General features: G+C 41.9%; 1 protein-coding gene across 1 annotated transcript in view; it reads right to left on the bottom strand.

Moving 5' to 3' along the window:
• LOC138487941 (RB-associated KRAB zinc finger protein-like) overlaps nucleotides 1-25495 on the bottom strand; it is a 219711-nt gene that overhangs the window by 151650 nt on the left and 42566 nt on the right. The window contains exon 2 of the mRNA XM_069614586.1: nucleotides 22573-22699. Within this exon, the coding sequence (XP_069470687.1) occupies nucleotides 22573-22699 (127 nt within the window). The remainder of the gene's footprint in view (nucleotides 1-22572; nucleotides 22700-25495) is intronic.

Here is a 25495-nt window from a genome sequence, read left to right as displayed (position 1 = left end):
GGCGAGTGTTAGGGTGAATTCTCAAAAATGTGCTAATTCTCTTTTTTTATTTATTTGTTATTGGTTTTATATCACCTTTACAAACGTATTCATACAATTTTCACAATAAGACATAATAGATGTTCCACATCTAGTTTTGTGCAAATTTAGCAAAGATGAGTCATATAATATACAAGTTTTAAAAAGGATACAAAGTCGTGGCAGTACATAACCTAAACAGATTAGTCGCAAAAATGGTACATGATACAGAAATCTAAACGATCAAAAACAATACAACATATTTAAAATTCTATTGTTAAAACAGACACCCAAGTATAGATAAAACACTATTCATCACATTCTAAAACACAAATATACAAAATTATATACTATATATAGAAAAATACTATCCACTTATAATAACTCAATTTCTTTTTCAATTTCCTTTAAAAAGGCTACCAAGGCAAATATCAGTACATTCCCACTTCCCAACATAAGACGATTCAATAGTGATTTGGTACAACCATGACTCGTAAACTTCAATAAATACTTTGTTCTAGCTTCACTAAAATAGATACATTCCAAAATAAGATGTTCAAGTGTCTCATTTGGTTCATTGCAATTCAAAAATCTGCACATGGTTGAAATAGCAGTTTGATTCCTAGGAGCACCCCAGAATCGCACACGTTCTAGGGTGTGAAATTGGTTCAATTTAAACCTTAAATAATATATCCGTGTGGACTTACATGGAAAGATAGTAAGGTATGGACAACACCATTCCTGGTTTCTTATAAACTTAGCATATTCATAATATGTACTATATTTCGATAAAGCATTAATGGTATTTGTCCAATCACGTTCATAAATTTTCTTTTTTTTTTTAACGTAACTTGGGCGAACTGTAAGATCCCACTCCAAAACACCTAAATCATGCATTAGAGAGTTCATTTTTCCAATATAATTCATATATGAACTGGAACTGCACCCTTAAGGTCCTGATACAGCGAATTCTCTGTAGCTAGGAGAATTTTAGAGTAGTTAGATAGATCTCTCCAATCTTTGCGACATGAAAGAAGAAATACCCAATTCATGTCTTATAATACAATTTGGAATCGAGAGAGCTAGATTCAAAGCTGATTTTAAGATTCGACCTTGAATTACATCTAAATAAGTATTCATTTTGATAGTGCAAATATCAAGGGAGTATAACATTACTGATTCAATCTTAAGGGTCATAAAATCTATTACAGGTATAACAGAAAATTTACAGTATTTAGCATATATGAATTTCAATTGACTAGCAAGGGGTCTTATTTTAACATTAATGTAGTTTGTCCAGGATTTAGTAGGGGACACATTGCTAAGATGATATCCCAGATATGTTAGATCATCTACTTGTAATAGGTACACACTCCTGATAATCCATACATATACTTTTTTGTTTTTTGCCCGCTTCCATTATCATGATATTCGTTTTCGCTAAGTTCGGGACCAAATTGTGATTAGAAGCATACTCAGAAAACAGCTGCAATTTAACTTGCAATCCACTAGGTGGAAGATCAAATAATATAATGTCATCCGCAAAAGTGATCCAATGAATCCTTAGAGAGCATATCCTACCTGCAAACATATTAATACCCTTCCAAAGCTAATCTATTTCGCAGAGGTATAGATTGAATAGAGTGGCAGCAAAATTACAACCTTGTTTAAGTCCCAAGTAGGAATTCATCGATTCAGTAACAGCACCCCCTTTTGTGATCCTAATTCTATAGGATGTGTTTGAATGAAATGTCTGTATCCAATAGATAAGATGAACAGGAATACCTAGCAACTCCAATTTGTTCCACAAAATGCTTCTCACCACTGTGTCAAATGCAGAAGTCATATCAATAGAGGCTAAGTAGAAAGTACCAAGTTCATTTGATTTAGTTCCCGAGAGTAAATGTTCCATTATTGTACCATTAAGAGTAGTTGACATCTGTTTTCTAAACCCTACTTGATACTTAGAATATATATTATTTGAAATCAGATATGCATCCAAATCAACTATTATTAGAATAGAAAATACTTCGCCGCAGCATCTGTTAAGGAGATCGGTCTATAATTGACCAGATTTGTGGGATCACCTTTCTTAAAGATGGGGATGATTGTGGAAGTCAACCAAGTCACAGGGAGATACACTGTTCTCAATATATAATCACATTTTATTTTTAAAATACCTGCCCAAAAACCTCTATCAGCTTTGTAAACCCATTCAGGGATACGATCAGGCCCAGAGGCTCTAGAATTAGACAATTTATCTATTGCATGTTCAATATCTAAAATAGTCCACTGAAATTTCTTAATAGTTTCATGTGTGAAACATCTATGCTCAATATATGCAAATCTAGCTGGTAGTTGGTATTTTAAACCAATATACTCTTTCCAGATTTCAGCAGGAATAATATTCTCCTCTGTGGTTGTGTTCCCATTATAGCCATTTTTAATCAGAAACCAGATATTTCTCGTATCATGTCCACATATGGATTTGATCATATCACAGTTCTGTTTTGAATATACTGATAGATCTAAACCTTTGACTTTAAATTTGTAACTTTGTTGAATCACTTTTTTTAGATATTGCTTGAGTAAATGTCAATGAATCATTGTTTAACTTACAAATGTCCTTGTTTTTTTTCTAATTTCAACTTTTTAATTTCATAATTAAACAGATGTTTATTGCAGGAAACATTGGGTTTCTGGATTTTATCTAAAAATGCCAATGCTCTCACAACATTATCTGCAATAATGTGATCCATATGTGGCGGAAAAAAGGAAGAATATTAAAACCTTTGTCGAGTAATTCTTGGTGAATTCTGACGACACATTTTTTACATAGTTGAGGGTTCCATCCAAGGGAACATTCTCTAGTTTTGTTTCAAGTGCAGTTAGAAATTCATCAATTGGTAACCTATTGTGCCTGATCAACAGACGTGTACGAATTGGAACGTGGTCACTATATTCCATTGCATTTGATTTAACCATATCCATGGAAATAATTAAAGAGTTTGATAGACAAAAATAATCAATAATGGAACATGATTTACCTTGTTTCCAAGAAAATGTAATAGCTTCATTTTCAAACTTAAGAAATGACATATCATGATCATCGAAATAGGAATTCCACACATTACCTCTATTCAATAATCTATTTGGTTTCTTAATGTAAGATATAAAATTATCCGAATCATCCAAATAGCAACTCGAGTTAAAGTCTCCACCAATAATAACCTCAATTTAAGAATAATTTAGAAAAACATTTTCCAGGCACTCATCTATGTCATCTAATATAATAGATATGTCTATATTGGAATCCGTTAAAATATAATATATCAGCAGTATCAATTTGTTGGTCTTTGGATTTAGAGTTAAAAGTACAGCTATTAAATGACATGATGAATAAATCTTCTTTGCCATAAAATCCAAGGAGTTCTTAATTCCAATAACCAGCCCTCCAAAAGATCGCCCTTCATTACCTTTTTCAGCATGTGAACAAAAAGGTACAATATTCAGGGAGAACTAGGTCATCTTGTTTCATGGTCTCCTGAATAAATATAACATCAGGTAAGGCACACATACTAAAGGAAGCCAACCAGCACATTAAATTCGGTATCCACATTAATTCCATGAATACAGGACTAGGTTACGTACATTCTATGAGTTCTTGGCGCCGCCTTTTTATTGATAATACAGTTTTTAGAAATGGTTCAATCCAGGACATTTCACTATTTTTGCTGGCTATTGTAAGTAATTGCGAGATATTCAATTTATCATCATGAGAACTACTCACCCTATTCTCAGTTGACGCTATTAAATCTTGGTGGTTAACAACTCTATCATCCAAGAATTCTTTAACAACATTGGCATTGTTAAAAGTATGTAAAGTGAACCCTAAGTCAAAAAGTTCTTGTCTAAATGACCATATGATTGAGACTTGCTCAGGATTAACATGGCATGTCATTCGATAATTATTATGCAGTGCTAGCGATATAGAATCGAAATCATTTGAAGTAAGTATTCTCAATGAGGGAATTGTATATAATGATCTTAGTAGATACGTCCGATTAATTTGGGATTTTCCTACAATGTCGGCTCTCCCTACCAAACCCATCATGTTGATATTTTTCCCAATATGTGCATCTTCCGTAGGTTTGTTAACCTTTGGTGACATTGGCGAGTCGGAATTATTGATCTTTAACTGCCATGGGTATTTCCCCCCCAAGTGCCAGGGCCTTTTTTGGCGATTTCGGTATGTGGCCATTCAATGGCTTGCAACTTTTTTGTTACATGAGATATCTCGGCCAAATTTGGCTCCTTTTTCCCCCCCACATGTAGGCAGTCGTAACGCCAACCAGGAATCCTAGGTTGCTGTAGGGGGGTGAGAGAAAATAAGCAAAAAGGGCGAAAATTTGGGATTTTTTCTAAAAATGCCAATAAAATGATGTACAAAGAAGCCTGTGGTTTTTTTCCCTGTAAGAGCTAGGAACAAATGATTTGCTGTGCCGAGTTCCCAGGTTGAGTGGAAACGAAAAAAAATTATTTTGATGTGGTTATCAACCGTTTTGTGAGAGGTAGGCGATTTTGGCCATTTTTGCCAATTGGACATGCATGGACGGAATGGAAGAAAAGGGTAGGAAAGCCGAACTGGAGGACAGAAAGGCGTATATTTCTGAAAAGTAGACAAAATTCCAAGTTTAGGAAGGGGTGATTTGCATAGGTCAAGCAACAACTAGGTAGGGGAAACTGCCATAGATTGGGGGAAAAGCGGGAAAATGACCGAAAAAAAAGTTGTGTTGGACATGGTTGGCTTGGTACGGCAATGGCTTCTATGAATTATGAGAAAAGCAATGCTCCGCTACATTCCCCTGACTTGCAGTTAGGAAAGCACACATTTTTTGTAGTGTTTTACAAAACATGCAATACCACAAGCCAAACACTGAGCCATGGTATACAGGAGTTTCATGCTCATGGCCTGAACAGACGCACTTAACATGTGTAAATTGAGAAAACCAATGTGGTGAGGAACGGCAAGCATCCATTTTTTGAAAGAGCACAGGCAGACCTTTTCAAGGGTAGGTGACTTGTGCAGTTTACAAAAGTGTATGGTGCCTAAAGCAGCGACTAAATGTAGGTCACATTTGGGAAATGAAAGGGTTGTGTGACAAAGGGCACCAGCAAATGGGTCAAAACGTTATGAAAACCACACAAACACAACAAATGTTATACCTTCCTGCGTTCCCAGAGGTGTCCCAATGAAAACGGTACCTCACATGTGTGGGTGCACCTACCTGGGCGCCAAGGGGAAAGCCTAAAACACAGGTAACCCCAAGTCTGTTTTCACACCTGAATTTGACACTTTCTCCAGACAAGCACAACATACAGATATGGGCCTCGGGTGTCCAAGCCACCAAGGAAAACAGGGAACCCCATGCATTTCCGAAAAGAGGACACCCGTGGGAATCCGCAGAGGTACGATTTGTACAAATCGGCCCAGAATTTATTACCCAGACACCCCCGCAAAGTCCGAAATGTGGGGGGAAAAAAACCGCATTTTCCGCACATTTCACTCTGCGCACCCATCGAAACACGCCGCCAACAACACATGGCCTACATTCCCGCGTCCCCACACGTGTCCCGATGAAAACGGTACCTCACATGTGTGGGTCCAAAAGGAAAAGGGTAACCCACTGACCATTTTGTTCATGTGGGCAACCTACAGATTTGGGCCTAGGGTGTCAAAGCCAGCAAGGAAAACAGAGAACCCCATGCATTTCACAAAAGAGAACACCCGTGGGAATCCCCATTCAAAGACATCCCTGTGTCTAGTGTGCATTGCCGAAAATGGCTGCTGCGGTGAATTTACTTTCAGTTTCACGCCAACGTGCTTTACGCACGCCGATGTGAAACTGAAGGTAATCCAGCCCCCTGGCAGCGAGGGGGGACCTCCCCCTCACATAGCCCGGGGGTTGGATTACAGTTTTGAGCGATCCCTGCAAATCAGGGATTGCTCAAAACAAGGTGCCAAAAAGGACAAGATATCTCGTCCTTGGCACTGTAGGGGTTAATACCTGCCATAGAAGTTGCAGCCCCATGTTCGACTATACTTCCAATACTACTACAGTCAGGTCTTGTGGTTTTTGGCGGGCTTGTTGAAACCAGACTACTGTTTGTCTGACAGCTAAGTAATTTCGGAACTGCATCAAGTGATAAATGTCCACATTTTATTGCTTTTGGTAACAAAAATGCTTATTCTTTACCAGCAGACTATTATTCACTAACAGTGCAGAAGACTCATTCTCTGGTAAACTCACATCTTGACTATTGGAATAGTCTGATGATAGGGATTCCAACGAAACAGATGTTGAGACTTCGGAGGGCACAGAAAGCAGCAGTTAGGCTTATAGCCCACTTAAAGAAAAGAGACCACGTTTCAACATCCCGGAGAGCACTCCACTGGTTTATGGTGGAGGATCGAGTAAAATTTAAAGTGCCATGCCTCATGTATAAGTGCTACTATAAAATTGCACGCAGATACCGGACCACAAGAATTCACCATCATCAACCAACCAGAGATCTCCGGTCAGGATATAAACTTTTGGTGGATGTTCCACAGACCAAATGCACCCGATAAGGCGACAGGAGGTTCTCTGTATCTGGCCCAAAAGTGTGGAATGAGCTATCGTCGCCATACGATCATGCAAGTCTCTAGAGGGTTTCAGGAAAGAATTGAAAACCTACCTATTTAAGTGAACCTAACTACAGGGCAATTATAGCCTCCCACAGCTAAATGTTGATTCTTAGCTAACAACTGCGCCCAAATGCAGTTTGGTCTGCCTGGTGCGCGTTTAGAAATAACCAAAATCAAAATCAAATCCATACATTTGACATTGTTTGTAGTATCTTTCAATCCAACGGGTAGTTCACAGTATTTACCAGCACCCCTATGGACTACCTCCAACTCATTTGCAGGACTAACCATACTGGCTAATAATTCGACCGGTTTGGCACATTTTACAGAATATAGTTCCTTTTGCACAATTGGATTGTTAAAAACAGGAGCTAGGGGTTCAATTACTCCCAGCTTCACTAATCAAGTTAGACACATTGGACATAGATGCTCTTGTAATACTTTTCTTACCCTTACTTGGAAAATAAGTTGCAAGCGTCCTTTGTGATTTGTCGCAATCAGTACGCAACATAGTTTTCTTTTTACCATTTGAACTATTAGATTCGACATCAGAAATCTCACTAGTTTGCATGAAATTTGTCAGTTGAATATCAACTGTTGGTTGTGAACCGTTTGCCGCTGTCATACCACTTGATTTAATAACTATTATAGTGGGATTTAGATGGATTTGACTTTCTTTGGATAGTTGTTTAAGATCGATATCATCTTCATCTGTCAAACTACAAGAAGTTGGTTCCTCATTGTTTTCATTGGTGCAGTCAGTAGATAAAGTTTTTTTCCCACTTTTTAATAGTAGTTTTTTTCCATTCGCTGACCACCTCTTCTTTTCTGCACGTCTGCACTGAACGCTGTTTGTGATATCTGCGTGAGAGGAATATGGTTTTATCTGGCGGCAATTCACCAGATTGATCTGTCAGTATTCCACTATCAATAATATTAGTCAAAGCGGTCGGGCTATCAGGTAGCTCATCGGACCTATGATTTGGTCAGATGTCAGATAATGTCATTCATCTCTGTGCTGCGGTTTTGTACAGCAGCGATGGTAGTTTTTAATTCCTCCATCAATTCACAGAGAATATTATTCATATTTGTCTTGGACAAGAACTCCTCCTGACAAGAACTATTATCAACATTGTTACTATGTTGGATACCCTGCTCATGTCTAATTATCTTTTTTGTTTCTATAGGGACTGTAGTGGTAGGTATACAAAATTCTCTAGCGGTAATGTAGCCTTCTAATTTACACAGTTTGTTGGTTATTCCTGTTATAGAATATTTAAAGTCATGTAACTCAAGATGCGTGACATCGTGACCTTTATCTAATAGATCCAGTATCCTAATAATAACAGGAAACGTATATGGCTCTTGGTTATCTGGAGTAGATATGGGTATGGAGTTAACCTCACCGTTCTGTGGGAAATTCTCACTACTTATCTCGTATTGATTTTTTTAACATTTCGTTAGTAGACGGTAAAGGTGAACCATATCCAGATATTTCATTTACATAACTTTTTATCATGCTATTCACAACTACTTTCAGCTGGGGAGAGCTTGTATTATTTTTCATCCTAGGTACCAATGGGGTCAGCATTCGTATTGATTTGCGTACTTTTTTATTCAAATCAGCCATTTCATTGAGTGCGAAGTCACAGCCTAAAGATTTAGTGGGTGAATCAGACTTATTTACGTCCTGAGCACAAGTAGTAGAATCAATATTATGGTTAATTTCCTCATTAAGAGTTGTATTAGTAGTTGTATTAGTAACCGCATTTACTAGGAATTAATCATTATCAGTTACTGACAGCACGTCGGTTCCCTTGCTTATGTTATTAGGCTCAACTGTTGGTTTCAGACAAACCATGCCGTTAGCAACCTCTAACAGACATTTACTGACTTTATCGCCGATTCCATCAGCGTTTCGTTCAGCCTGTGTAGATTTAGTTTCAATGTTAAAGGGTTCTTCAACAATTATACCCTTCCCACTTCTGAGTCCACTCGCCATGCTTAAATAAACAGGGCAATATTAAAATCAAACACAGAGTAGTGAGTTCATGAAGGCACCAACTGACAGAAAAATAAAAGAACAAAGAAACTCAAAAATAACTTACGGGCTGCTTTGGGTAAATAGTATAGCCTCTTAACCTTAACCCGCACACCCAAACACCGCAACACCTACACTTGACACACTTGATGTGCGTGCTGATGCGCGTGCACAGGGTGTTTTGTTGAATTCTGGGAGCAATGAGGGCAAAGCAAAGTGCCGCCTTGAATCCAAGAAGGAAAGAAAGAAGGCACTCTTATTACGTTGCAATGGGTGGTGATAAGGCCGAGTTGGTAAAAAGAACGTTACATAGACCCAACCCACAGCCCAGCCCACCTCAGAGAAACAATTAGTAACAGCCCACAACTCTCAACCCACAGCCCAGAACAACACACGATCGGATCGTGCTATAGTCCAAAAAAAGAGTTCATGTAATTACTTTGGGACACGTAGTCACAGAATACGGCATTGTAGCGTTTGCCTCGCTTTCACTGACAAAACTTCTTGTCCTTACGCATGTTGAAGAAGAGCAGCAGAATAGCAGAGTTCTCTCGCCACCTCAACACCTACACTTGATGCTAATTCCCTTTACCTTAGAAACCCACCCAGCAACTTTGCTGTATTTTGAGGATGTGATTTTTTTTACCTTGAGAGAGTGTGACCCTTTTTCCCCCCACTCTCTCATGTATTTTGATATGTGTTTGACACGTGTGTTTTCTTTGGTTATGGAGTCTAACCAACTCCATAGACATCATCTTATCATTTGTGTCATACAGCACCCTCAGTGCTGTGGCACAAGGAAGCCTTTCAGGCTTTTCTAAGATTTAACTACCTTATCTGAGATCAACTACCGTTTCCCAGAACAGTGGGGTGAAATTTACTTCACTTAGCCCTGTAAAATTTCTAGACCCAGCACACCCTATCTTACAATAGAGGGCTGGATGGGTAACTTAGTATGCCCTATGTCTAGTTACTCATGTGACAGTCAAATGTTACTCGTTCCTCTCAGAATGGCTGGTGGCAGTGGTTTTACAACAAACTACCATGACTTTTCCCGACCGCAAACTATTCGTAGCTCCGGTAGCGTTAAATCGCGGGATCCATGTTTTTCAAGATGGCGTTTGAGCCTCCTTTGTTAAAATAGGTCCCGGTCTTTTTTCGTCATGTCTTTGTAGAAAGGTCCTTCTAGGGTTTTTCTCTGCGCGCCAAACCAGGTTTGGTCTCTTTGTTCATTCGCCTTTGGCAGGCTTCAGGAGTGAAGACCGCCTCTGGCGCCAGAGTGTCTGGGGTAGGCAGGAAGTGTGGAGGTGCCCGAAACACCCTGTGCTTAGTCTCCTAGGAGACCCAAATGCACTCTGTGATGATTGGTCGGCTGACTGTCCGGCAAGGACAGCCACCCTGCTGGGTGAGTGGCAGCTAGGCTGGAATTAATGGGAGATAACTGAATAAAAGGTGAGTCTTTTGGCTTGGAAGGCAGAGTTGACCACTGGAACGAAGGAACCGAAGAAGAGCTTGAAGAGGACGACTGCTGCAACTCCTGGAACGTTGGTTTGCCCGGTGAAGCCCTGCTGCAGATCCAAATCGCCAAGTTCACATCGACAGAGAAGCCCTGCTAATAACGACTTCTCCCTTTGAGTTGGTAGGACCAATCAACTCACAAGTAAGCCACCTGGACACCTATCTCAGAGCTGGTTGCATTTCCTCCGAGTGCTGCAGGAAACCTTAGAGCAAGGGAGAGGGACACCAGATTGTGTGCATTACTTGTAAGCTGGCCAAAAGTGTTTGAAAGATCCTCCAGACTCCCACGACGTCGGACCGACCGACATACCGACCGTCCGAGCCTGACCTGCCTCAGCCGAGTGTGGGACCTCGGAAGCAAGGACAGTCCACCTTAACAGCCAGGACCAGCATTGTTACCAGTGCAGTAGCTGAAACGCGAAACAGCCACTGAAATTGAAGTTTGTCATTTGCGAGCTTGGACCAGTCCCAGAGCAGGAGTCCCCCAACGTCCTCCCTCTTGTCCCCACGACTGAGGCACAGGAACAGCGAGATCTGCAGGAACTGCCAGGAACAGAAGTCATCAGCTGCATCTTTTTCTTCATTGTAAGGTACTGTAAAACAAGACGGAGAGAACTTATCTCTGACTGTGAAAGTGCTTGAAACTTTTGCAACACGCAGGCCTAATCAGCTTGTGACCCAACATATGATGATTCATTTTACAAACTACTTCTAAGAACGTGTGCAGAGAGCTTTCCGTTTAACTACCAGAACCGCTTTATCCTATCCAAGACTTTATCCCATTGACTTTGGCCTAGCCTATTGAATTTACTCTTCTGGTGAACTCAAAGTATTTGCACTGTCTGAGAATAATTGTAAGCTTTTATGTTCTAATAACCTTTGCCTTTTAGTCCTCTTGAAAAGTATTCTGAAATAGTATTGAAGTGTATTTGTGTCATTATATAATTGCCTCCTAAGGAATGTTTTAGAACTGACAGATCAATAAATTAATAAGTATTTATCAAAGAATCCTTGAGTGTAAGAGTTTATTTGAGCACCTGTGATTGTAGTTCTCTGTGTAACATCATTACTCACATTTCCCCTCTTGAGATAAGCCTGGCTACTCAACACGCTACCAAAACTGTGTAGTACAGACTTATACCAAAGCTTGGTTTGCTTACACCTATAGTCATAGTTGTATGTAGTATTCCCAGGGGCTACTGCATACAAACTTTGCCTAACAAAGAGCAACTCTGAACTTAAGCAATACAGGAGAAACTGAGTGCTGGGGGAGAGGCCACGAGAACAAATGTATTAGGCAATTCAAAACAGGAATTCGAGCAACAGGAAGAGAGAGACCAATGAGCTACAGAAGAGAGCAACAAATAAAGTGAGAAGGGAAACCGAGGTAAATAATAGGACACACACACACACACAACAGGGGTGAGGGATAGAAGCAAAGCAAAAGAGACATATAGAGACAGTAAAATAAGAAAACACAGAACAGCAGCAGACAGGGATATCTGGAAATAGAAAATCCAGATTAGAGAAAGGCAGGCCAATAACATAAGAGGCAGTGCAAGAAAGATAATCAAAAGAAAATGAAAAAACAGATTTAGCTAGAGTAATGGCACGAGAGAGGAGGAGGAGGAGGAGTTATATCAACGGATACAGAACAATGTAGGAGAGAAACAGCAATAATAGAATGCAGGGATGGGAGCGTAAAAGTGACAGAGCAACAGACCTCAAAACGTGGCATAGCAAGAGTGAGGCAGAACATCAGAAAGTGAGACCGGGGGAACAGAGCAGCAAAGGGAAGGAGGGATGGAGAAAAAACATGGTGTGGCTGTCATGTATTGCCAGGCAGAAACAGTAGGCCTGAAAGGCAGAGAAGTGATGCTGGTAGAATGAGGGACTTTATGATGCAACTAGCTGGCATCTATAGTAGTTCTTAACAGAGTTTTGGTGTTCTAAGTATAATGAAGATAAAGCTGGGTAGTATGCATCGACAAGTTCTTTGTCACTAATGTTTTCAAACAGTTTTTACGCACAATTTGGAAAGTTGTCAGACACTTTTTTACTCTTGAGAAGGAAGAAACTCATTTGTACTCTTTGAAATTGGATTTACTCTCCAATTCTAAAAACTGGGAGTAAAATACTCTCACGCCAAAATCCTATCTGGAGCACTGGTTTTGGCATTTGTAGGGTCTAGAGCAATAAACTAAGGAGATATTTCCAATGGCAGCAGGAGCGTGAGAGAAAGGGCGCAGTGACTGATCCACGAAGTCCCCCACACTAGGTCCCGACTCCACGGGTACTGAGAGGGGCAGTTGTTTGTTAAGCGGGCAACAGATGTTCCTAGTTGTGGAAAGGTATAGGGGGGGGTGGGAGTTCAGAAGGGGACTGGAGATGAGAGGTGGGAGGGGAGTTTGGTTTGATCACTAGCTGCCTACACCAGAAAACTAGGGCACCCGCTGGCCGAAGAAGGCACAGGGTCTTATGCATGGGGAGGTAATTTAAGATGCTCAGATGCATGACGTGGAATGTCAAAGGCATGTTAGACAAGATCAAAAGGGGACTGGTTATGCACTATATCAGGGACCAGAAAGCAGAGATAATCATATTGCAAGAAAGTCATGTGATGGGGACAGTGTGCCATTGCTTAGGGAAGGGGCAGTGCAACATGCAGACTACCACAGGGGCTCCCGATGGGTGGCAATACTAGTGCACAAGACCATTCCACTTCGTAGTAAATAGAGTAATATGAGATGGGGGGGTGATACATAGGGATTACGGGCTACTTGTGGGGGAGAACCGGTTTTGATTTGGAGTGTATATGTGCCTCCAACGCTACAGGCAGAGGTGTTGGTTGAAATACAGGCACTGGTCACACACGGGGCAGAGATCGAGATTATAGGTGGGGACTTTAATGACTTTCTATAGGAACTTCGATAGACGGTCACAAGGAACAGCACCAGTTCTAAATTTGCATCGTCACTGACCGTGACAGGGTAACAAGATGTATGGAGGGAATTGCACCAAGAACAACACTTTTCTCACCAATCGTGGCTCCCAACTCCCCAGTCATGACTGGACTACATAGTATTGCTTTGCACATCACTTGACAGGATGGCCGAGGCTAGATACCTGCCATGGGGTTGTTGGATCACGCGCTGTTGAGCATTCAACTGGAACAGAAAGACAAAGCCGGGAGGTGGGAAATGGACACTGAACGCGTACTACCTAGGGAATGATGAGATCAAATAGGCACTCCTGGGGGGGACAGAAGAGTACTTCACTTTGAACAGAGGCACGGTTAATAGCTGTATGACGCTATGTGGGGCATATAAAGCAGCGATTAGTTAGGGGGGCTGCTAAATGCGCGCTTGGGCGCATGATGCTGCGATAAGGTTTAAATTAAGGGAAAAGGAGAAAGCAATGGATGAGGCCGAAAGACACAAACAGGCACCAACGAACGAGGCGGGCCCTCACTAAGGCAGAAGGGGAATTCAAAGAACAGGCATCAAACGAGGCCAGATGGGGTATTTGGCCAAATGGGAGGGGATATATTAAGGGGATAAGGGGGGGTGGATGTTCGAGAGGAAGGGGCAAGATGGGTCCGAGCCATACGGGATGGGAGAGTGGGGGGGTGGGGGAGATACAAGGAGGGCGAACAAATATCCTGTGTCTTTGCAGATTATTATCAATCTTTCTATGCAGAGGTTCCAGGGCCATCACCCGGTGATTTAGACATGGTATCTTGCCACAATAGACTTGCCACGGTTGGGGGATGGCGGTCGGGGGGGGGCAGAAACGCCAAGATCTAAAGTCGGATATAACCAAAGAGGAGGTCCTGGGGGCCTGCAAGAGGGGAAAGCTCCTGGCCCGAATGGGTTCCCAGCAGAATTCTGGCAGTGCGTGTGGATCAAGGTGGGACCCCATTTTGGAGATGTTCTAAGAAAGTCGAGAGAGATGGCCGCTCCCCAAAGACAGCCTACATAGTAGCAATTCCTAAAAAAGGGATGCAAATGCGCCTCCTATCGCCCAATTTCATTATTAATGGTGTACCTGGGGGATACAGGGATCTCAGACCCACAAACCATTGAGATACTCCAGGAGTCTTGGTGGTACTGCGGGCTGAATATAAACTGGGGGAAAACAGTGGTTATGCCGGTAAGGGGTGGGATGGAGGCAGTGCCAAGAGACTGCCCCCTACAGATTAACATGGAGGGCTTCAAATACATAGGGATAGAGATACAACAGGATATGGGGAAATTCCGAGAGAACAACCTAGATCCAGTTGTCAACAGGTATCGGGAGGATGCCAAGCACTGGGCAACACTGCTGGTGATTATGTTGGGGAAGAGTTTATTTGTTGAAGATGCTAGCACTTGCCCAACTACTATACGTATTGCAGAATACTCATGTGCGACTCCCGAACAGGCTCTTTGATGGAACAATGCCCTGATATCCGATTAAGGGGAACAAACCCCATGCATAGGCCTGCACATATTGACGAGATCAGTATGGGAAGGTGGGGTGGGACTGCCAGACGTCAGGAAGTATTATTGGGCTGCCAGATAATAGCGAATGACTGGCTGTTTTGGCGTGGGGGGTGCCTCCCACACACAAGGCTAGATCTGGAAGCCACGTAAAGCACAGACCCACTGCAAATATTGTAGGCAGGGGTGGGAGCAGCTTCCTCTGGTGGGGACGAGGCTGATGTGTATAAGGGAGAACATCACAAGAGCGATGGGTTGGAAAGGGAAAATGACCAGACTCCAGCTGTTGTGGGGGAACCCAGGGCTGGGGGAAATCCAGAAATTGGGGTCCAACACATGGAGCAGTGCAGGGATTACTAAAGTGGGAGCCATGATTGAAAACAATGTTTTAATGACCTTGCGGGGTATAAGAGAAATATGGGATGGGCTCAGAAGAAGCATACACACATGCGGCTGGCACATGCAATAACGGAACAATTCAGAGGAGATCTTGACCTCCCAGAGCGCAGCCCGTTGGAGATTAATCTTTTCACAAAGGGCCTGCCAAAAAAGGGGATATCTATATTATATCGGACGATCAACAACTTCTCGCCCCTCCGCCCCCGCCCAACCCTGCTGCTGTTAAAAGAAAAATGAGAATGGGACCTAGGCCCCCTGGAGAGGGAGGATTGGGTGGAGGTGATGGTGGCAGACGAAGGGAGGTCTGTCAATATGTCCTTGCGGATGAGGTTGATCCAGTACAAAATTTGACATGGAGTATATTACTCCAGGGATCGGCCCCACAAGATGGCCATGGCAGAGTCTGACATGTGCCTTAATCGCGGGGAGCACTTTCTAGCACCTGCTGTGGGCATGCCGGATGATTTCGGCCCTATGGGATGGGGTCATTGGCAGGATGACCAGGATCCTAGGTAGGGATGTAACGGTATAACAGTATACTGTTAAAGATATCATGAACCACTTAATTGAACAATAATAACCGTCACATTGTTTATACCGTTAAGTGTGCTTTTCAATCTGATTTGGAAAGGCTGCAGTAAGCAAGTGCTGCGCAGTCTTGGTCTAGAACGGTTGGATGTGCCATCTGCCAAGTAGTTTCAGTTCAAGCAGTTTTTAATGCCATTCCATAAACCACATGTGCACAACACAAAATCAGTATGTTAGCAATAGGAAAAATAAATACAGTGCCAAGAAGGAAAAGGGTTTACTTTGGGTTGGCGGCTTTGGGGTTTATATAATTATAATGGATAATGTTTGCTAAACATATGACAATGGGGGATTTCCCTGGTTCTAATAAGTCACACTGCGAAATTCACTCATCTCTGTGGGTATTCTCTGCTGCCATACCAAAGGATAAGATGTCCGTGATTACTGAACACCTTTTGGCCCGCAAGTAAACTAAAGCTGTAACATAAAGAGTGTGTATACTACCATCAGTCTCCATCCATCTGTGGCATGCAGGTTATAAAGATGGCAACATGTTCATCTTCACCAGTAGCCAGTGGGGGAGCTAAAAGCCTTAATGATCACTTAAAAACTCCTCCTCCCCCCCTCCTCCCCCCCCCCCCTCCTCCCCCCCCCTCCTCCTCCCCCCTCCTCCTCCTCCCCCTCCCCTTCCCCTTCCCCCTCCCCCTCCTCAGACACCCCCCCGCCCCTCCTCCGGTTTGTGTTTGGTGGAAGAAAGGGGTGGCATTTCAGTGGAAAGTATGTTGAAAAGCCCAATTCTGGCCCTGGGTGCCTGGTTTTGTTTGTGATGATAAATCTGACAATTTATGGACTTTTAGAAAATTTGTTAAGATTGGTTAACTCCATCTGCGATACCGTCATTTGGCAAGAAGGTTATCGTACCATCATAAAATAATACCTTGACACCCCTAATCCTAGGCAGAACAGTCCCCAAGGAACCCAAACATTACTTTTATATGATAATTGGCCAGATGGGAAAGCAAGTGGATTGCAATTGTAGGAATGGTGGTCAAGAGAGACCTTGCGGTCAAGGGAGGATCCGGTGACATGCCAACAGTTGCTAACTGGGAGGCAGGCATGGACAATTGCCGCAGCACGGACAACATTAACATATCGGACAAGAGGGATGCAAGGGTAATACCTAAAAATATGGGTGAGATGGGAAGAAAGGTAGGAGGGAGGACAGGGACCTTTGAAAGGGGATTGATATGGAACACTAGAACTACGACATGGGGCAGGGGCAGGCGGGCGAAGGGAGCCCATATAGTGCAAGTGTTTAATGCTGTTTAAACATGAAAAGGTTAATGAAAAGAAGTTAGAAAAAAAGAGAAGTACTGCATGGCTAAACTTATTCTATCTGAGTAAAACGCGTGGGTGGTCCTTGCATTTGCTAAATGCAGTGTGTGGCTACATAACAATTGGGCTAACAGCAGAGAATTGCTACCCGACACAGTTAGGCTTAAAACAAAATGTGTCTGGCTGGCGCTAACTGCATGTAGGCATATGATATTAGTAAATAGGAGAGAGGAGGTTTTACAAAAATAGGGTAAGTGTGAGATATGGCTGAGTAACACAAATGGGCTGTAGGCAAGGTGAGGCTACCCTACATAATTAGGATAAAAGCAAAATATGGATATGGCTATATAGGTAATAAGAGTGGTGGGGTACAGTAATGCCAGTAATTAAAATATGCAATTTAAGAAACTGGATTTCAGTACGCAACCCTTCCTGAAACTCCAGCTGGGCTTCAGATATTATATTATTATTGTTCTGAACCCACTCCATAAATCATGCAAGCACCATTTCACCAAATAGTGTCGAACAGGAGGGGCGACCTTTTGTCACCCTTTTTAAATGCTGGGCAAATACTGGTCTCTTTCCTGAAAGTCCTGATGGAATAATAACATGTGTTACATAAACAAAGGTGCCCATAAATAAGACAGCTTCAAAGATTGAGCTGGTTTAACATTTGGATCAGGGCTTTTGTTGAAATGTTACTTGGAAATTATTTTACATACCTCAGATACTAACAAGGATGCATTTGCGGCATTGGAACCTGTAAAGAGATGGCACTGCACATTTGGTCAGAAAGTCTCTGGGTCTGACATAGGTTCTTAAAATGTTCAATCCATGCTTGGTGATACCCATTCTCAAGGCCTATCATCATTTCTTTTTGGGGCCATTGACTACAAGTTCCCAGAAGCGCCTTGGATTCTTGCAAGCATTTTTAATACATATTCCCTTCCTGCTTTTTATTCAATTTCTTATACCCTTCCTCAAAGTTGGCCACCTTCCAGGCTTCTCACACTTCAGATTTTAGCTACACAATTAAGAAAGATTTAGCCAATTTACAAATACAGTTTTATAATCATTACTTACGTTAATGATTAGTCCCACTTAGCAGGGGTCCACATTCAAAGGCAATCACTCCTCGGGGGAACAGTGGTGAATGACCAATTCTCAATCCCACCATGGTCTCCAAGAAGAGACGAAATAGTGTCTTTCTACAATTCTATCCCAGTGAAATTTTCAATGGCTGGTTGGGAGGTTGCCTTTCAATACATAACCATTTGGTTAATACGATCAAAGATCACATGTAAATGTAACAAAGCTGAATGGTCGCTATCCTTGGACAAAATTACTTTACATTTTCTATTGATTTCCTGTCCTTTGTGGTTGCAAAAAAAATAGTCACTTCGAGATCCATCATTATGACTTGTAAACATACATTTTGCTGGTAGATCTTCAAAATCAAAAAGAAAATAGGAGGGAGAAGGTAATGCCATCTATAACCCCCATGAAGGCCCTGAGGGCGAAAGTTGCGTTTGTTCTCTTTAGCACCCCTAATTGAGCTTTATAAGCTAAAAGTAACTGCAACGCTAGTATATGGGTGCGTGTGGATTTCATTTAAAAATCGAAAATTCCTAGACTCCCTAGAAGGAAAAATCTGTAGGGCAGTCCTGGGTCTTCCTAAATGGACTCCAATTAGTGTTATTCGTCTTGAGCTGGGCAAACCATCATGGTGGGTCCAGTATATGAAGCGCAGCGTGTCATTGCTTTATAAATTATCATTAGCAGATGCGCCTAGACTGGGGTTCCATCTATATGAATGTTTAACAAATAGGTTGCATTCTGCCGCTTTTCTGAGAATCTTTCATCAACGCTGTAAGATTTTTTGAGGAGCAGACCTGGATCAAAATGACCGATTCTGATTATGTAAAGAAGAATAAGATCTTGCAATGGGACAAGAGCTCAGATGTGACAGACCTGGAAAGATTGAAACTGTATAGGGACAAACAGCTACACTACATTCACAGGTCCACCCCAAGACGTTACATTCTCAAATTTCCATCCCAAAAGTACAGAGATTGGCATTTCAAATTTCGGCTAAATGTATTGCCAACAATGGAAGTCATTGGCCCCAAACTGGAATTGCCAAGGACTGTGTGGCCGTCGGGCCTGTGGCGACCCAAAAATGTAATCCTTGTTTCACTTAGTGCCAAGAAGTACTGCCTTTAGAAAAGAAAGGAATACATTATTGGGCCCCTTCATTCACTCCATTGATCAAGTTTTGACATTCTTGCTATGGAATAGGCTTACGACTACTTCTGAGGTTTTGAAATTAGCCTTGAGCAAACTATTAGAATTTTCTTTTTTAAAGGAACTGAAATTGATTGTACAACAAGGGGGAAAGGAGTGGCGCGTTATCTAGGATTAAGGTGCTTTTGGAGTCATGTATAAAAGGTAGCTGCAACATGTTTTCTGTTTGGTTTTGATTGTATTTGTTGGTTTACCTTTGAATATTTCTTTTCTTTTAAAAATTGTGTTCGATCAGAAGGAGACTGTAAAAAGTTTCTTTGTAAACTGAAAACACTTTCTTAATAAAAGAAAATATATGGTTTGGATAGACAGATACATGTATATGTGAAATCGTTCTTATGAACTAATATACGCATTAAATTTAAAAAAATTAATTATTGGTTGCTTTTAACATGCTTTTCTAGTGGTTGAGGTTTCAATGGACTACGTTTTCAATAGATTGAATTTTATACATATTCTCCATCTGAACACTTTCCTTCTAGAAAACCGATAAGTTGAAGCAATAGCCAAGAGACTCTAGTTTTAGTGCCTTCGTTAAAGAAAATGCAGTCTCTTAGCAGTTATCACACTAGATCGATAAAGTATTTTGTAAGAGCATGTTGGACTAGCAAGCTGAATCGGATTTAACAGAGGATTACTGGTGGGCCTCCTTTTGGATTAAAAATAAAATAAAGAAAAAGGTCTGTGGCCCTTGGCCCTTGGCATTGGTGCTTCATATTCTACATCTTCTATGTAGCACAAATTCAGTCACAAAATATTATCTCCTGTTTAAGGACTTTAGAGAGACTTAACTGCCTTTGATAGCGTCAATGCAACAAATATTTCATCGCATTCTAGAGTCAATGTGGGCTCATCCACTTTCATTAGACTTTTGCAAGCGACAATACATGAATTTGACTGGCTGGTTATGGTTTGGCCCTGGTTTTGCTGCAACCTCCTGCTACCCTGTGACCAGGAGGGTGAAGCAAGGATGCATTTCCCAAAACTGCAAAGAGGCCAAAGTATATTCTCACCAAAGGAACTCATACCTTACAGAGAAGTCCGGTCACTGTTTCCAAGGGCATCCCATTGGCATTATTATGAAGTTGCAGGATGCAAAAAATAGACCATTTATGAAGGGGCAGGGTCTATGGGGCTTCTCAGACTGTGTGCCGTTGCAGGCCCAATTGTATTGTTCACTGCTTGAGAGCAGTTCTTTGTAAAACAATGGAACCAGTCTATACACTAAATGAAGCAATGGAACCAGTCTATACACTAAATGAAGAACTTGGAATTGCCTTCTGAGGGACCGTATTGCTATGTTGCAAAATCTGTGTGAACCCTATATCCCTCTAACAAAACGTTGGACTTCTTGATGTTGCCCCAAAAAATCTCCTGGTTTGCATACAAGTTAGGTCTGGACGGTTGCTTTAATGACCCCACGCCACTTCTGACCCTTGATCAATGCCAAGCGCAAAGATTTAGAACTTGGGCAAAATGCATAGGCTTACTTTCCCTTAAATTGTGGATATGGTGATGGAAGATAACAGATACATATTAGGACAGCCATATCGGGCCACTAGCTGAAAACTTTGCCTGCAATTTCTTCCCCTTGCCAGTCACCGGAAACTTGACAGGAAGCGCTTGCCAGAAATAACACCTGTATGTGTGAGTTTATCAAACTAGGACCAGCTCTCAATTTACTTTTGTACAGCTAATTTCATCATCAATTACAGCGGAAGCAATGTAGACACGTTCTTTTTACTGTATCCTGTTACATAGCCCTTCTAAAGCAATGTATGAAATAGCTACATTTTAAATCCATGTTTATTTTTCCTCTAATTAAACATGTATTTTAACTTGTACTAATATATGTGTGAATTTCATGGATTGCGTGCATTTAAATTTTACCAAAACGTATTATTAAAGTGTGCTTACGGTAGGAGTGAGTCAGGGAGAGGAAATCCAGAGTAATTCATCCATAGTTATGCAGAATTGATGAATTTGAGGGAGGTTGGTTATTTTTTTGCTTTGCAACCATAATGCTCTTTTAACACAAGTACCGATTATTTTTATAGCATACTTTATTAGTGGCACGTGGATAACTGACTACCTCAGAGACAACCAGAATTTTAGAATGCAGTCAATAACTACTGGTATTGACTTCATTCCAAACAGGCTAAAGAGGACAGTGAAACAGTTTATCTGCATTCAAGAATCAGCAATGCAAATTTGCCAGCAAGATTTCTTTAAAGACACTCGCTCTTCTGTTAGTATTTTTTCACTGAACATTCAATGTGGAAAACATGCAATTGAAAGCGCCAAAATGAAAGCTAGCTAAAAGAGAACAATGCTTTCACTTTTCAATGGATAAATCATTACATTTTACACCAAATCCATGTCATTTTTAAGACTGTTACAGTTCAATCAAGCTTACAGCTAAAATTCCTAACTTATAAATACTACCTTGTTATTTAAATACTACTAACTAAAACCACATTTAATTTATTAAACTTTTTTTCCATTTACTTCACTTTGTATTAAACCACATTTTTTTACTAAACCACCACATCTTCAAATCCTATGTTGACATCACCTCTATGTGCCAATAGCCTTAAAAGCCTTGTGAGGAATATTTATCGCTTGGGTTAATTACCCTTCAAATTATGGCCCGAGGCAAATTATCTCGCAATGATGACCTGCTCCTTCCGTCGATAAGTCTATAGTAGAGCAGCAGGAATTCTATTAAGAGTTTTTTCCATTGAGAATTTTTAGAGTTGGTCTCGAGGATCATCATCTATTTTAACTAGTACAGGGCACGCCTTAGGCCATGCTCTTCAGGTACAAGGTCTTGGGACAAGCTCCCGGTGCAGTACTTCTAACTGCATATCAGGTACTGCCACGTCAAGAACATGAATCTCATGCATTATTGCTTTTAAACTAATCAATCAGCTGATATGATCAGCACCATCTTCCTATAGGCTATCCTACACACTGAAATACTGAGAGCATCGGACGGTCAAGGACAGATAAATTATATTCACAGAGTCCTGAAATAAGAAGAGTCCATCCTAGATCTAAACATGCAGTTATAGCCAGACTGTTTGTATTGAGGGTGTCCAATCTACAGGGAATTGGGTGTGCACTGGGAATGGGGTTTGCAGCCATGGGTAGACATTTTTTTGGTATAACAATATGTTGAATCAGTATAGCACAAACACTACATGTAAGCAGGAGAGTATTAAACTGATGAGGAATAAAGCCGTCCAGTTTAACTTTACCCAAGGCAATCAAGGCTTGGTGAATTTCTTTCATCACGTTCCTGTAAAGATCCTTTTGCCATTCGTGCAATGGTTTCCACTCTTCTTCCGGAAAACATGCAGCAACATCAAGGAACGCCACCTGCGTCTAACAGAGCAAATTTGAAATTTCTTCAGTGACAAACAATATATCAAAGTGGCACGACAGGGCAAGGTGCCAAATATTTGATAAATAAACATTGTTCTAGATTATATTACACATGTTAATTTGATGGGGAAAAAAAACAGTAGGGCTGGGCGAAATTGCTGAAAATGTTGCAAGGGAAGAAAACAGCAGAATTGGTGGGAAATCCACCAACCATGTTTTTTTGAGGGGTTGGATGCCACACTGGATGCGAAAGTCCAGTTGGATTCCCATGTTTTAGCCTCAGATTGTCCTATAGGTTTGCAGTTGTTAAGCATTAAAGCCAGCAAAAAGACACAAACTTGCAGAAATATTCAGGTGGATGCATGAAGCGTGTGCTACATCATGCATTTTGCAACCGCAGTTTTGGCTCGTGAAAGCCTGCTTATGCCATGAAAACAGCAAATAGAAATGTGCAGCACAACAGGCATCTTTCGTTTCACCTGCATTGATCACGCCCTGCCTTACTAGTTGCTACATCATTACCAGTTTACCAGCCTTGAAATGTGCACTCGCCACTAGCTATTGCCGACTGATTGACTCTTGGCGAGTTAAGGGATAGTGTGAAGCGTGCATGTGGAGAGCTGCAGGGGAATGCATAAATTTGTATGCTTGGTTCATAGTGTCAGAAATTTGCTCCACAAGGTGGTTTCAGGCCCTAGCCTGACAGCAAGACGGCAATCAGCAGTGGACAGTCAAAGTGGTCATTCCCCAAAAATACAATTCCAACACAGAATAAATTGACACTGATGGACACACCGCAGTAGGGAATGAGACCAGGAGAAGGATTGCGAGTGAAAACAAAGGGTGCTTTATAGAATAATAAAGTGAGGCGTGCAGAGGACTCTGCTGCTCCGAGAGCGCTCTGCCAACAATACAGAAACATTACATTTGAACCACAATTCTCATCATCGATGACGATTTCTATAAGTGTTACATGGTGCCACTTCATTGGCTCATTTACCTAATACATTATACACTATACACTATATGACGGTGCTGCTTCATTGGCTGGTGCTGAACTTGTCGCTTCTTGTGGCATGCGGGTCAGCTGGGCTCATCTGGGAGGGGTGAAGGTCAGGCTGAGTCCACACCGTCAGTCGTCTAACTAATCTAAACTACACAGTGATTACTGACATGCAATGATAAATAGAAGACAAAGTTTATTAAAAAAATCCAGGCTCATCTATAAATTGTAGTAAAAGGCGCACATTCTTGACATGGGCCTCAGTGGGGACAGGGTGGTCCAGGTGCCTTATCTGAGAGTCTCCTCCTGAGATTCATTTGCATAGCACCACATGGTTCAAACGAGTGGATAGATAGGTGTTAGTACAGGGAGAATATATGATCACTCTGGATTAGTTATCTGGGGGCAATCTAGGGTGGCCTATGGAGATGGGCCCCACAGCCTGCTACATAAAAGGACCACAGGGGCGCAAAGGTTACACAGGCAATCATTTCTAAAGGTGGGGGCTAGAAGGAGCTTGGGCATGTTTGTGGGGACACATGATTTACGCAAGCCAGTCACACACAGGGCAGTGATCTCAGAGGAAGAGATACAGTGTCAGTTTGCAACAATTCGCGCCCAAGCTTCCGTGAGAACAGGGCGGCCGTGGCGCAGACAGGGGAGGAGGAGGAGGAGGTGGGGTTGGTTGGGCTGACTGCGCAACACTGGAAGATGGGGGAGAGGGCTTATTAGGAATCATTGTGCAGCCTAGCAAAAGATGAAGTCAGGATCAATACAGAAATGGAGTCTGGGGACGTAAAAAAAGTAAGTGTGTGTATGTGTGTCATGCAATGGCTTCCACGCTCCGTCAACAGGAGCCCGGACAAGGGATGTCTACAGCAATTGAATGAGCATAAGATTCACTTCATACAGAATGAAGGGGGGTCAAAAAGACCCTTCCTCCCATACATCCACCCCCTTTCATTACATCTAAAGTAACAAAGATGCTAGGGCTCTCAAACGCTTTCGTTCTTCTGCCTCTAACACAGCTTCATCCCAGGCTGGGGTCCCCTTGATGGGCATCCATGCCCTGCAGACAGATCTAAGGCTTTGTCCTTCCTTGCATACTCATCAGGGGTGCAAGTCATGTAAATGCACCCACCATCCCCATCCAGTTCCACCCATACCTCCTTGTACCATTCTAATTCATAGGGTTCTTTATTAGTGGTACGATGCAGGTTGTCTACCCTTTCCCCTGTATTGTACACCGCGGTCATTCGATATTTAGGTGCAGGGTCCTCTACTGTTTGCACTTGGATATCTTTTGCAACCCGAGGCACCTTTGCTGGGCTGCCCATTGTCACCATCATTATTGCGCTATAGGAAATTGACTTTGCACAGCATCGAACCCCTACCTGGCACACAAAATTAGCAGCAAGAATGCCACAATTCTTATTATTATTATTATGTTATGAAGCAGTAGCTTCATAACAGTCCCAAGCCACGACGGTACCCACTCAAAAAGTGCATCGAACCAGTTGCTTGACTGTACTCGCCCTCATTCTTCATCCTCTTGCCAAGACCATGTACTGCGGCCATCACGTTTGAGAACGTCCCACTGCCAGCATCGGCAGAAGGCACGAACGTGCAACATGCGCGCCCGATTTTTCGGCAAACACTGCCGTCCATTGCGGTCAGCAGGTCCAGCACGTATCTATTCTGCATGGTCATCAACCTTAGGACTCGAAGTTCCACCTTGATGACGTTGAACCCTTCCTCAGTGTCATTTGCCAATTGGATCAGTTCCCAGCAGA

Source organism: Ambystoma mexicanum, chromosome 9 (assembly GCF_040938575.1).
Source record: "Ambystoma mexicanum isolate Mex_15411 chromosome 9, UKY_AmexF1_1, whole genome shotgun sequence".
Taxonomy (NCBI): Eukaryota; Metazoa; Chordata; class Amphibia; order Caudata; family Ambystomatidae; genus Ambystoma; species Ambystoma mexicanum.
This window is presented reverse-complemented; position numbering and strand designations above follow the sequence as displayed.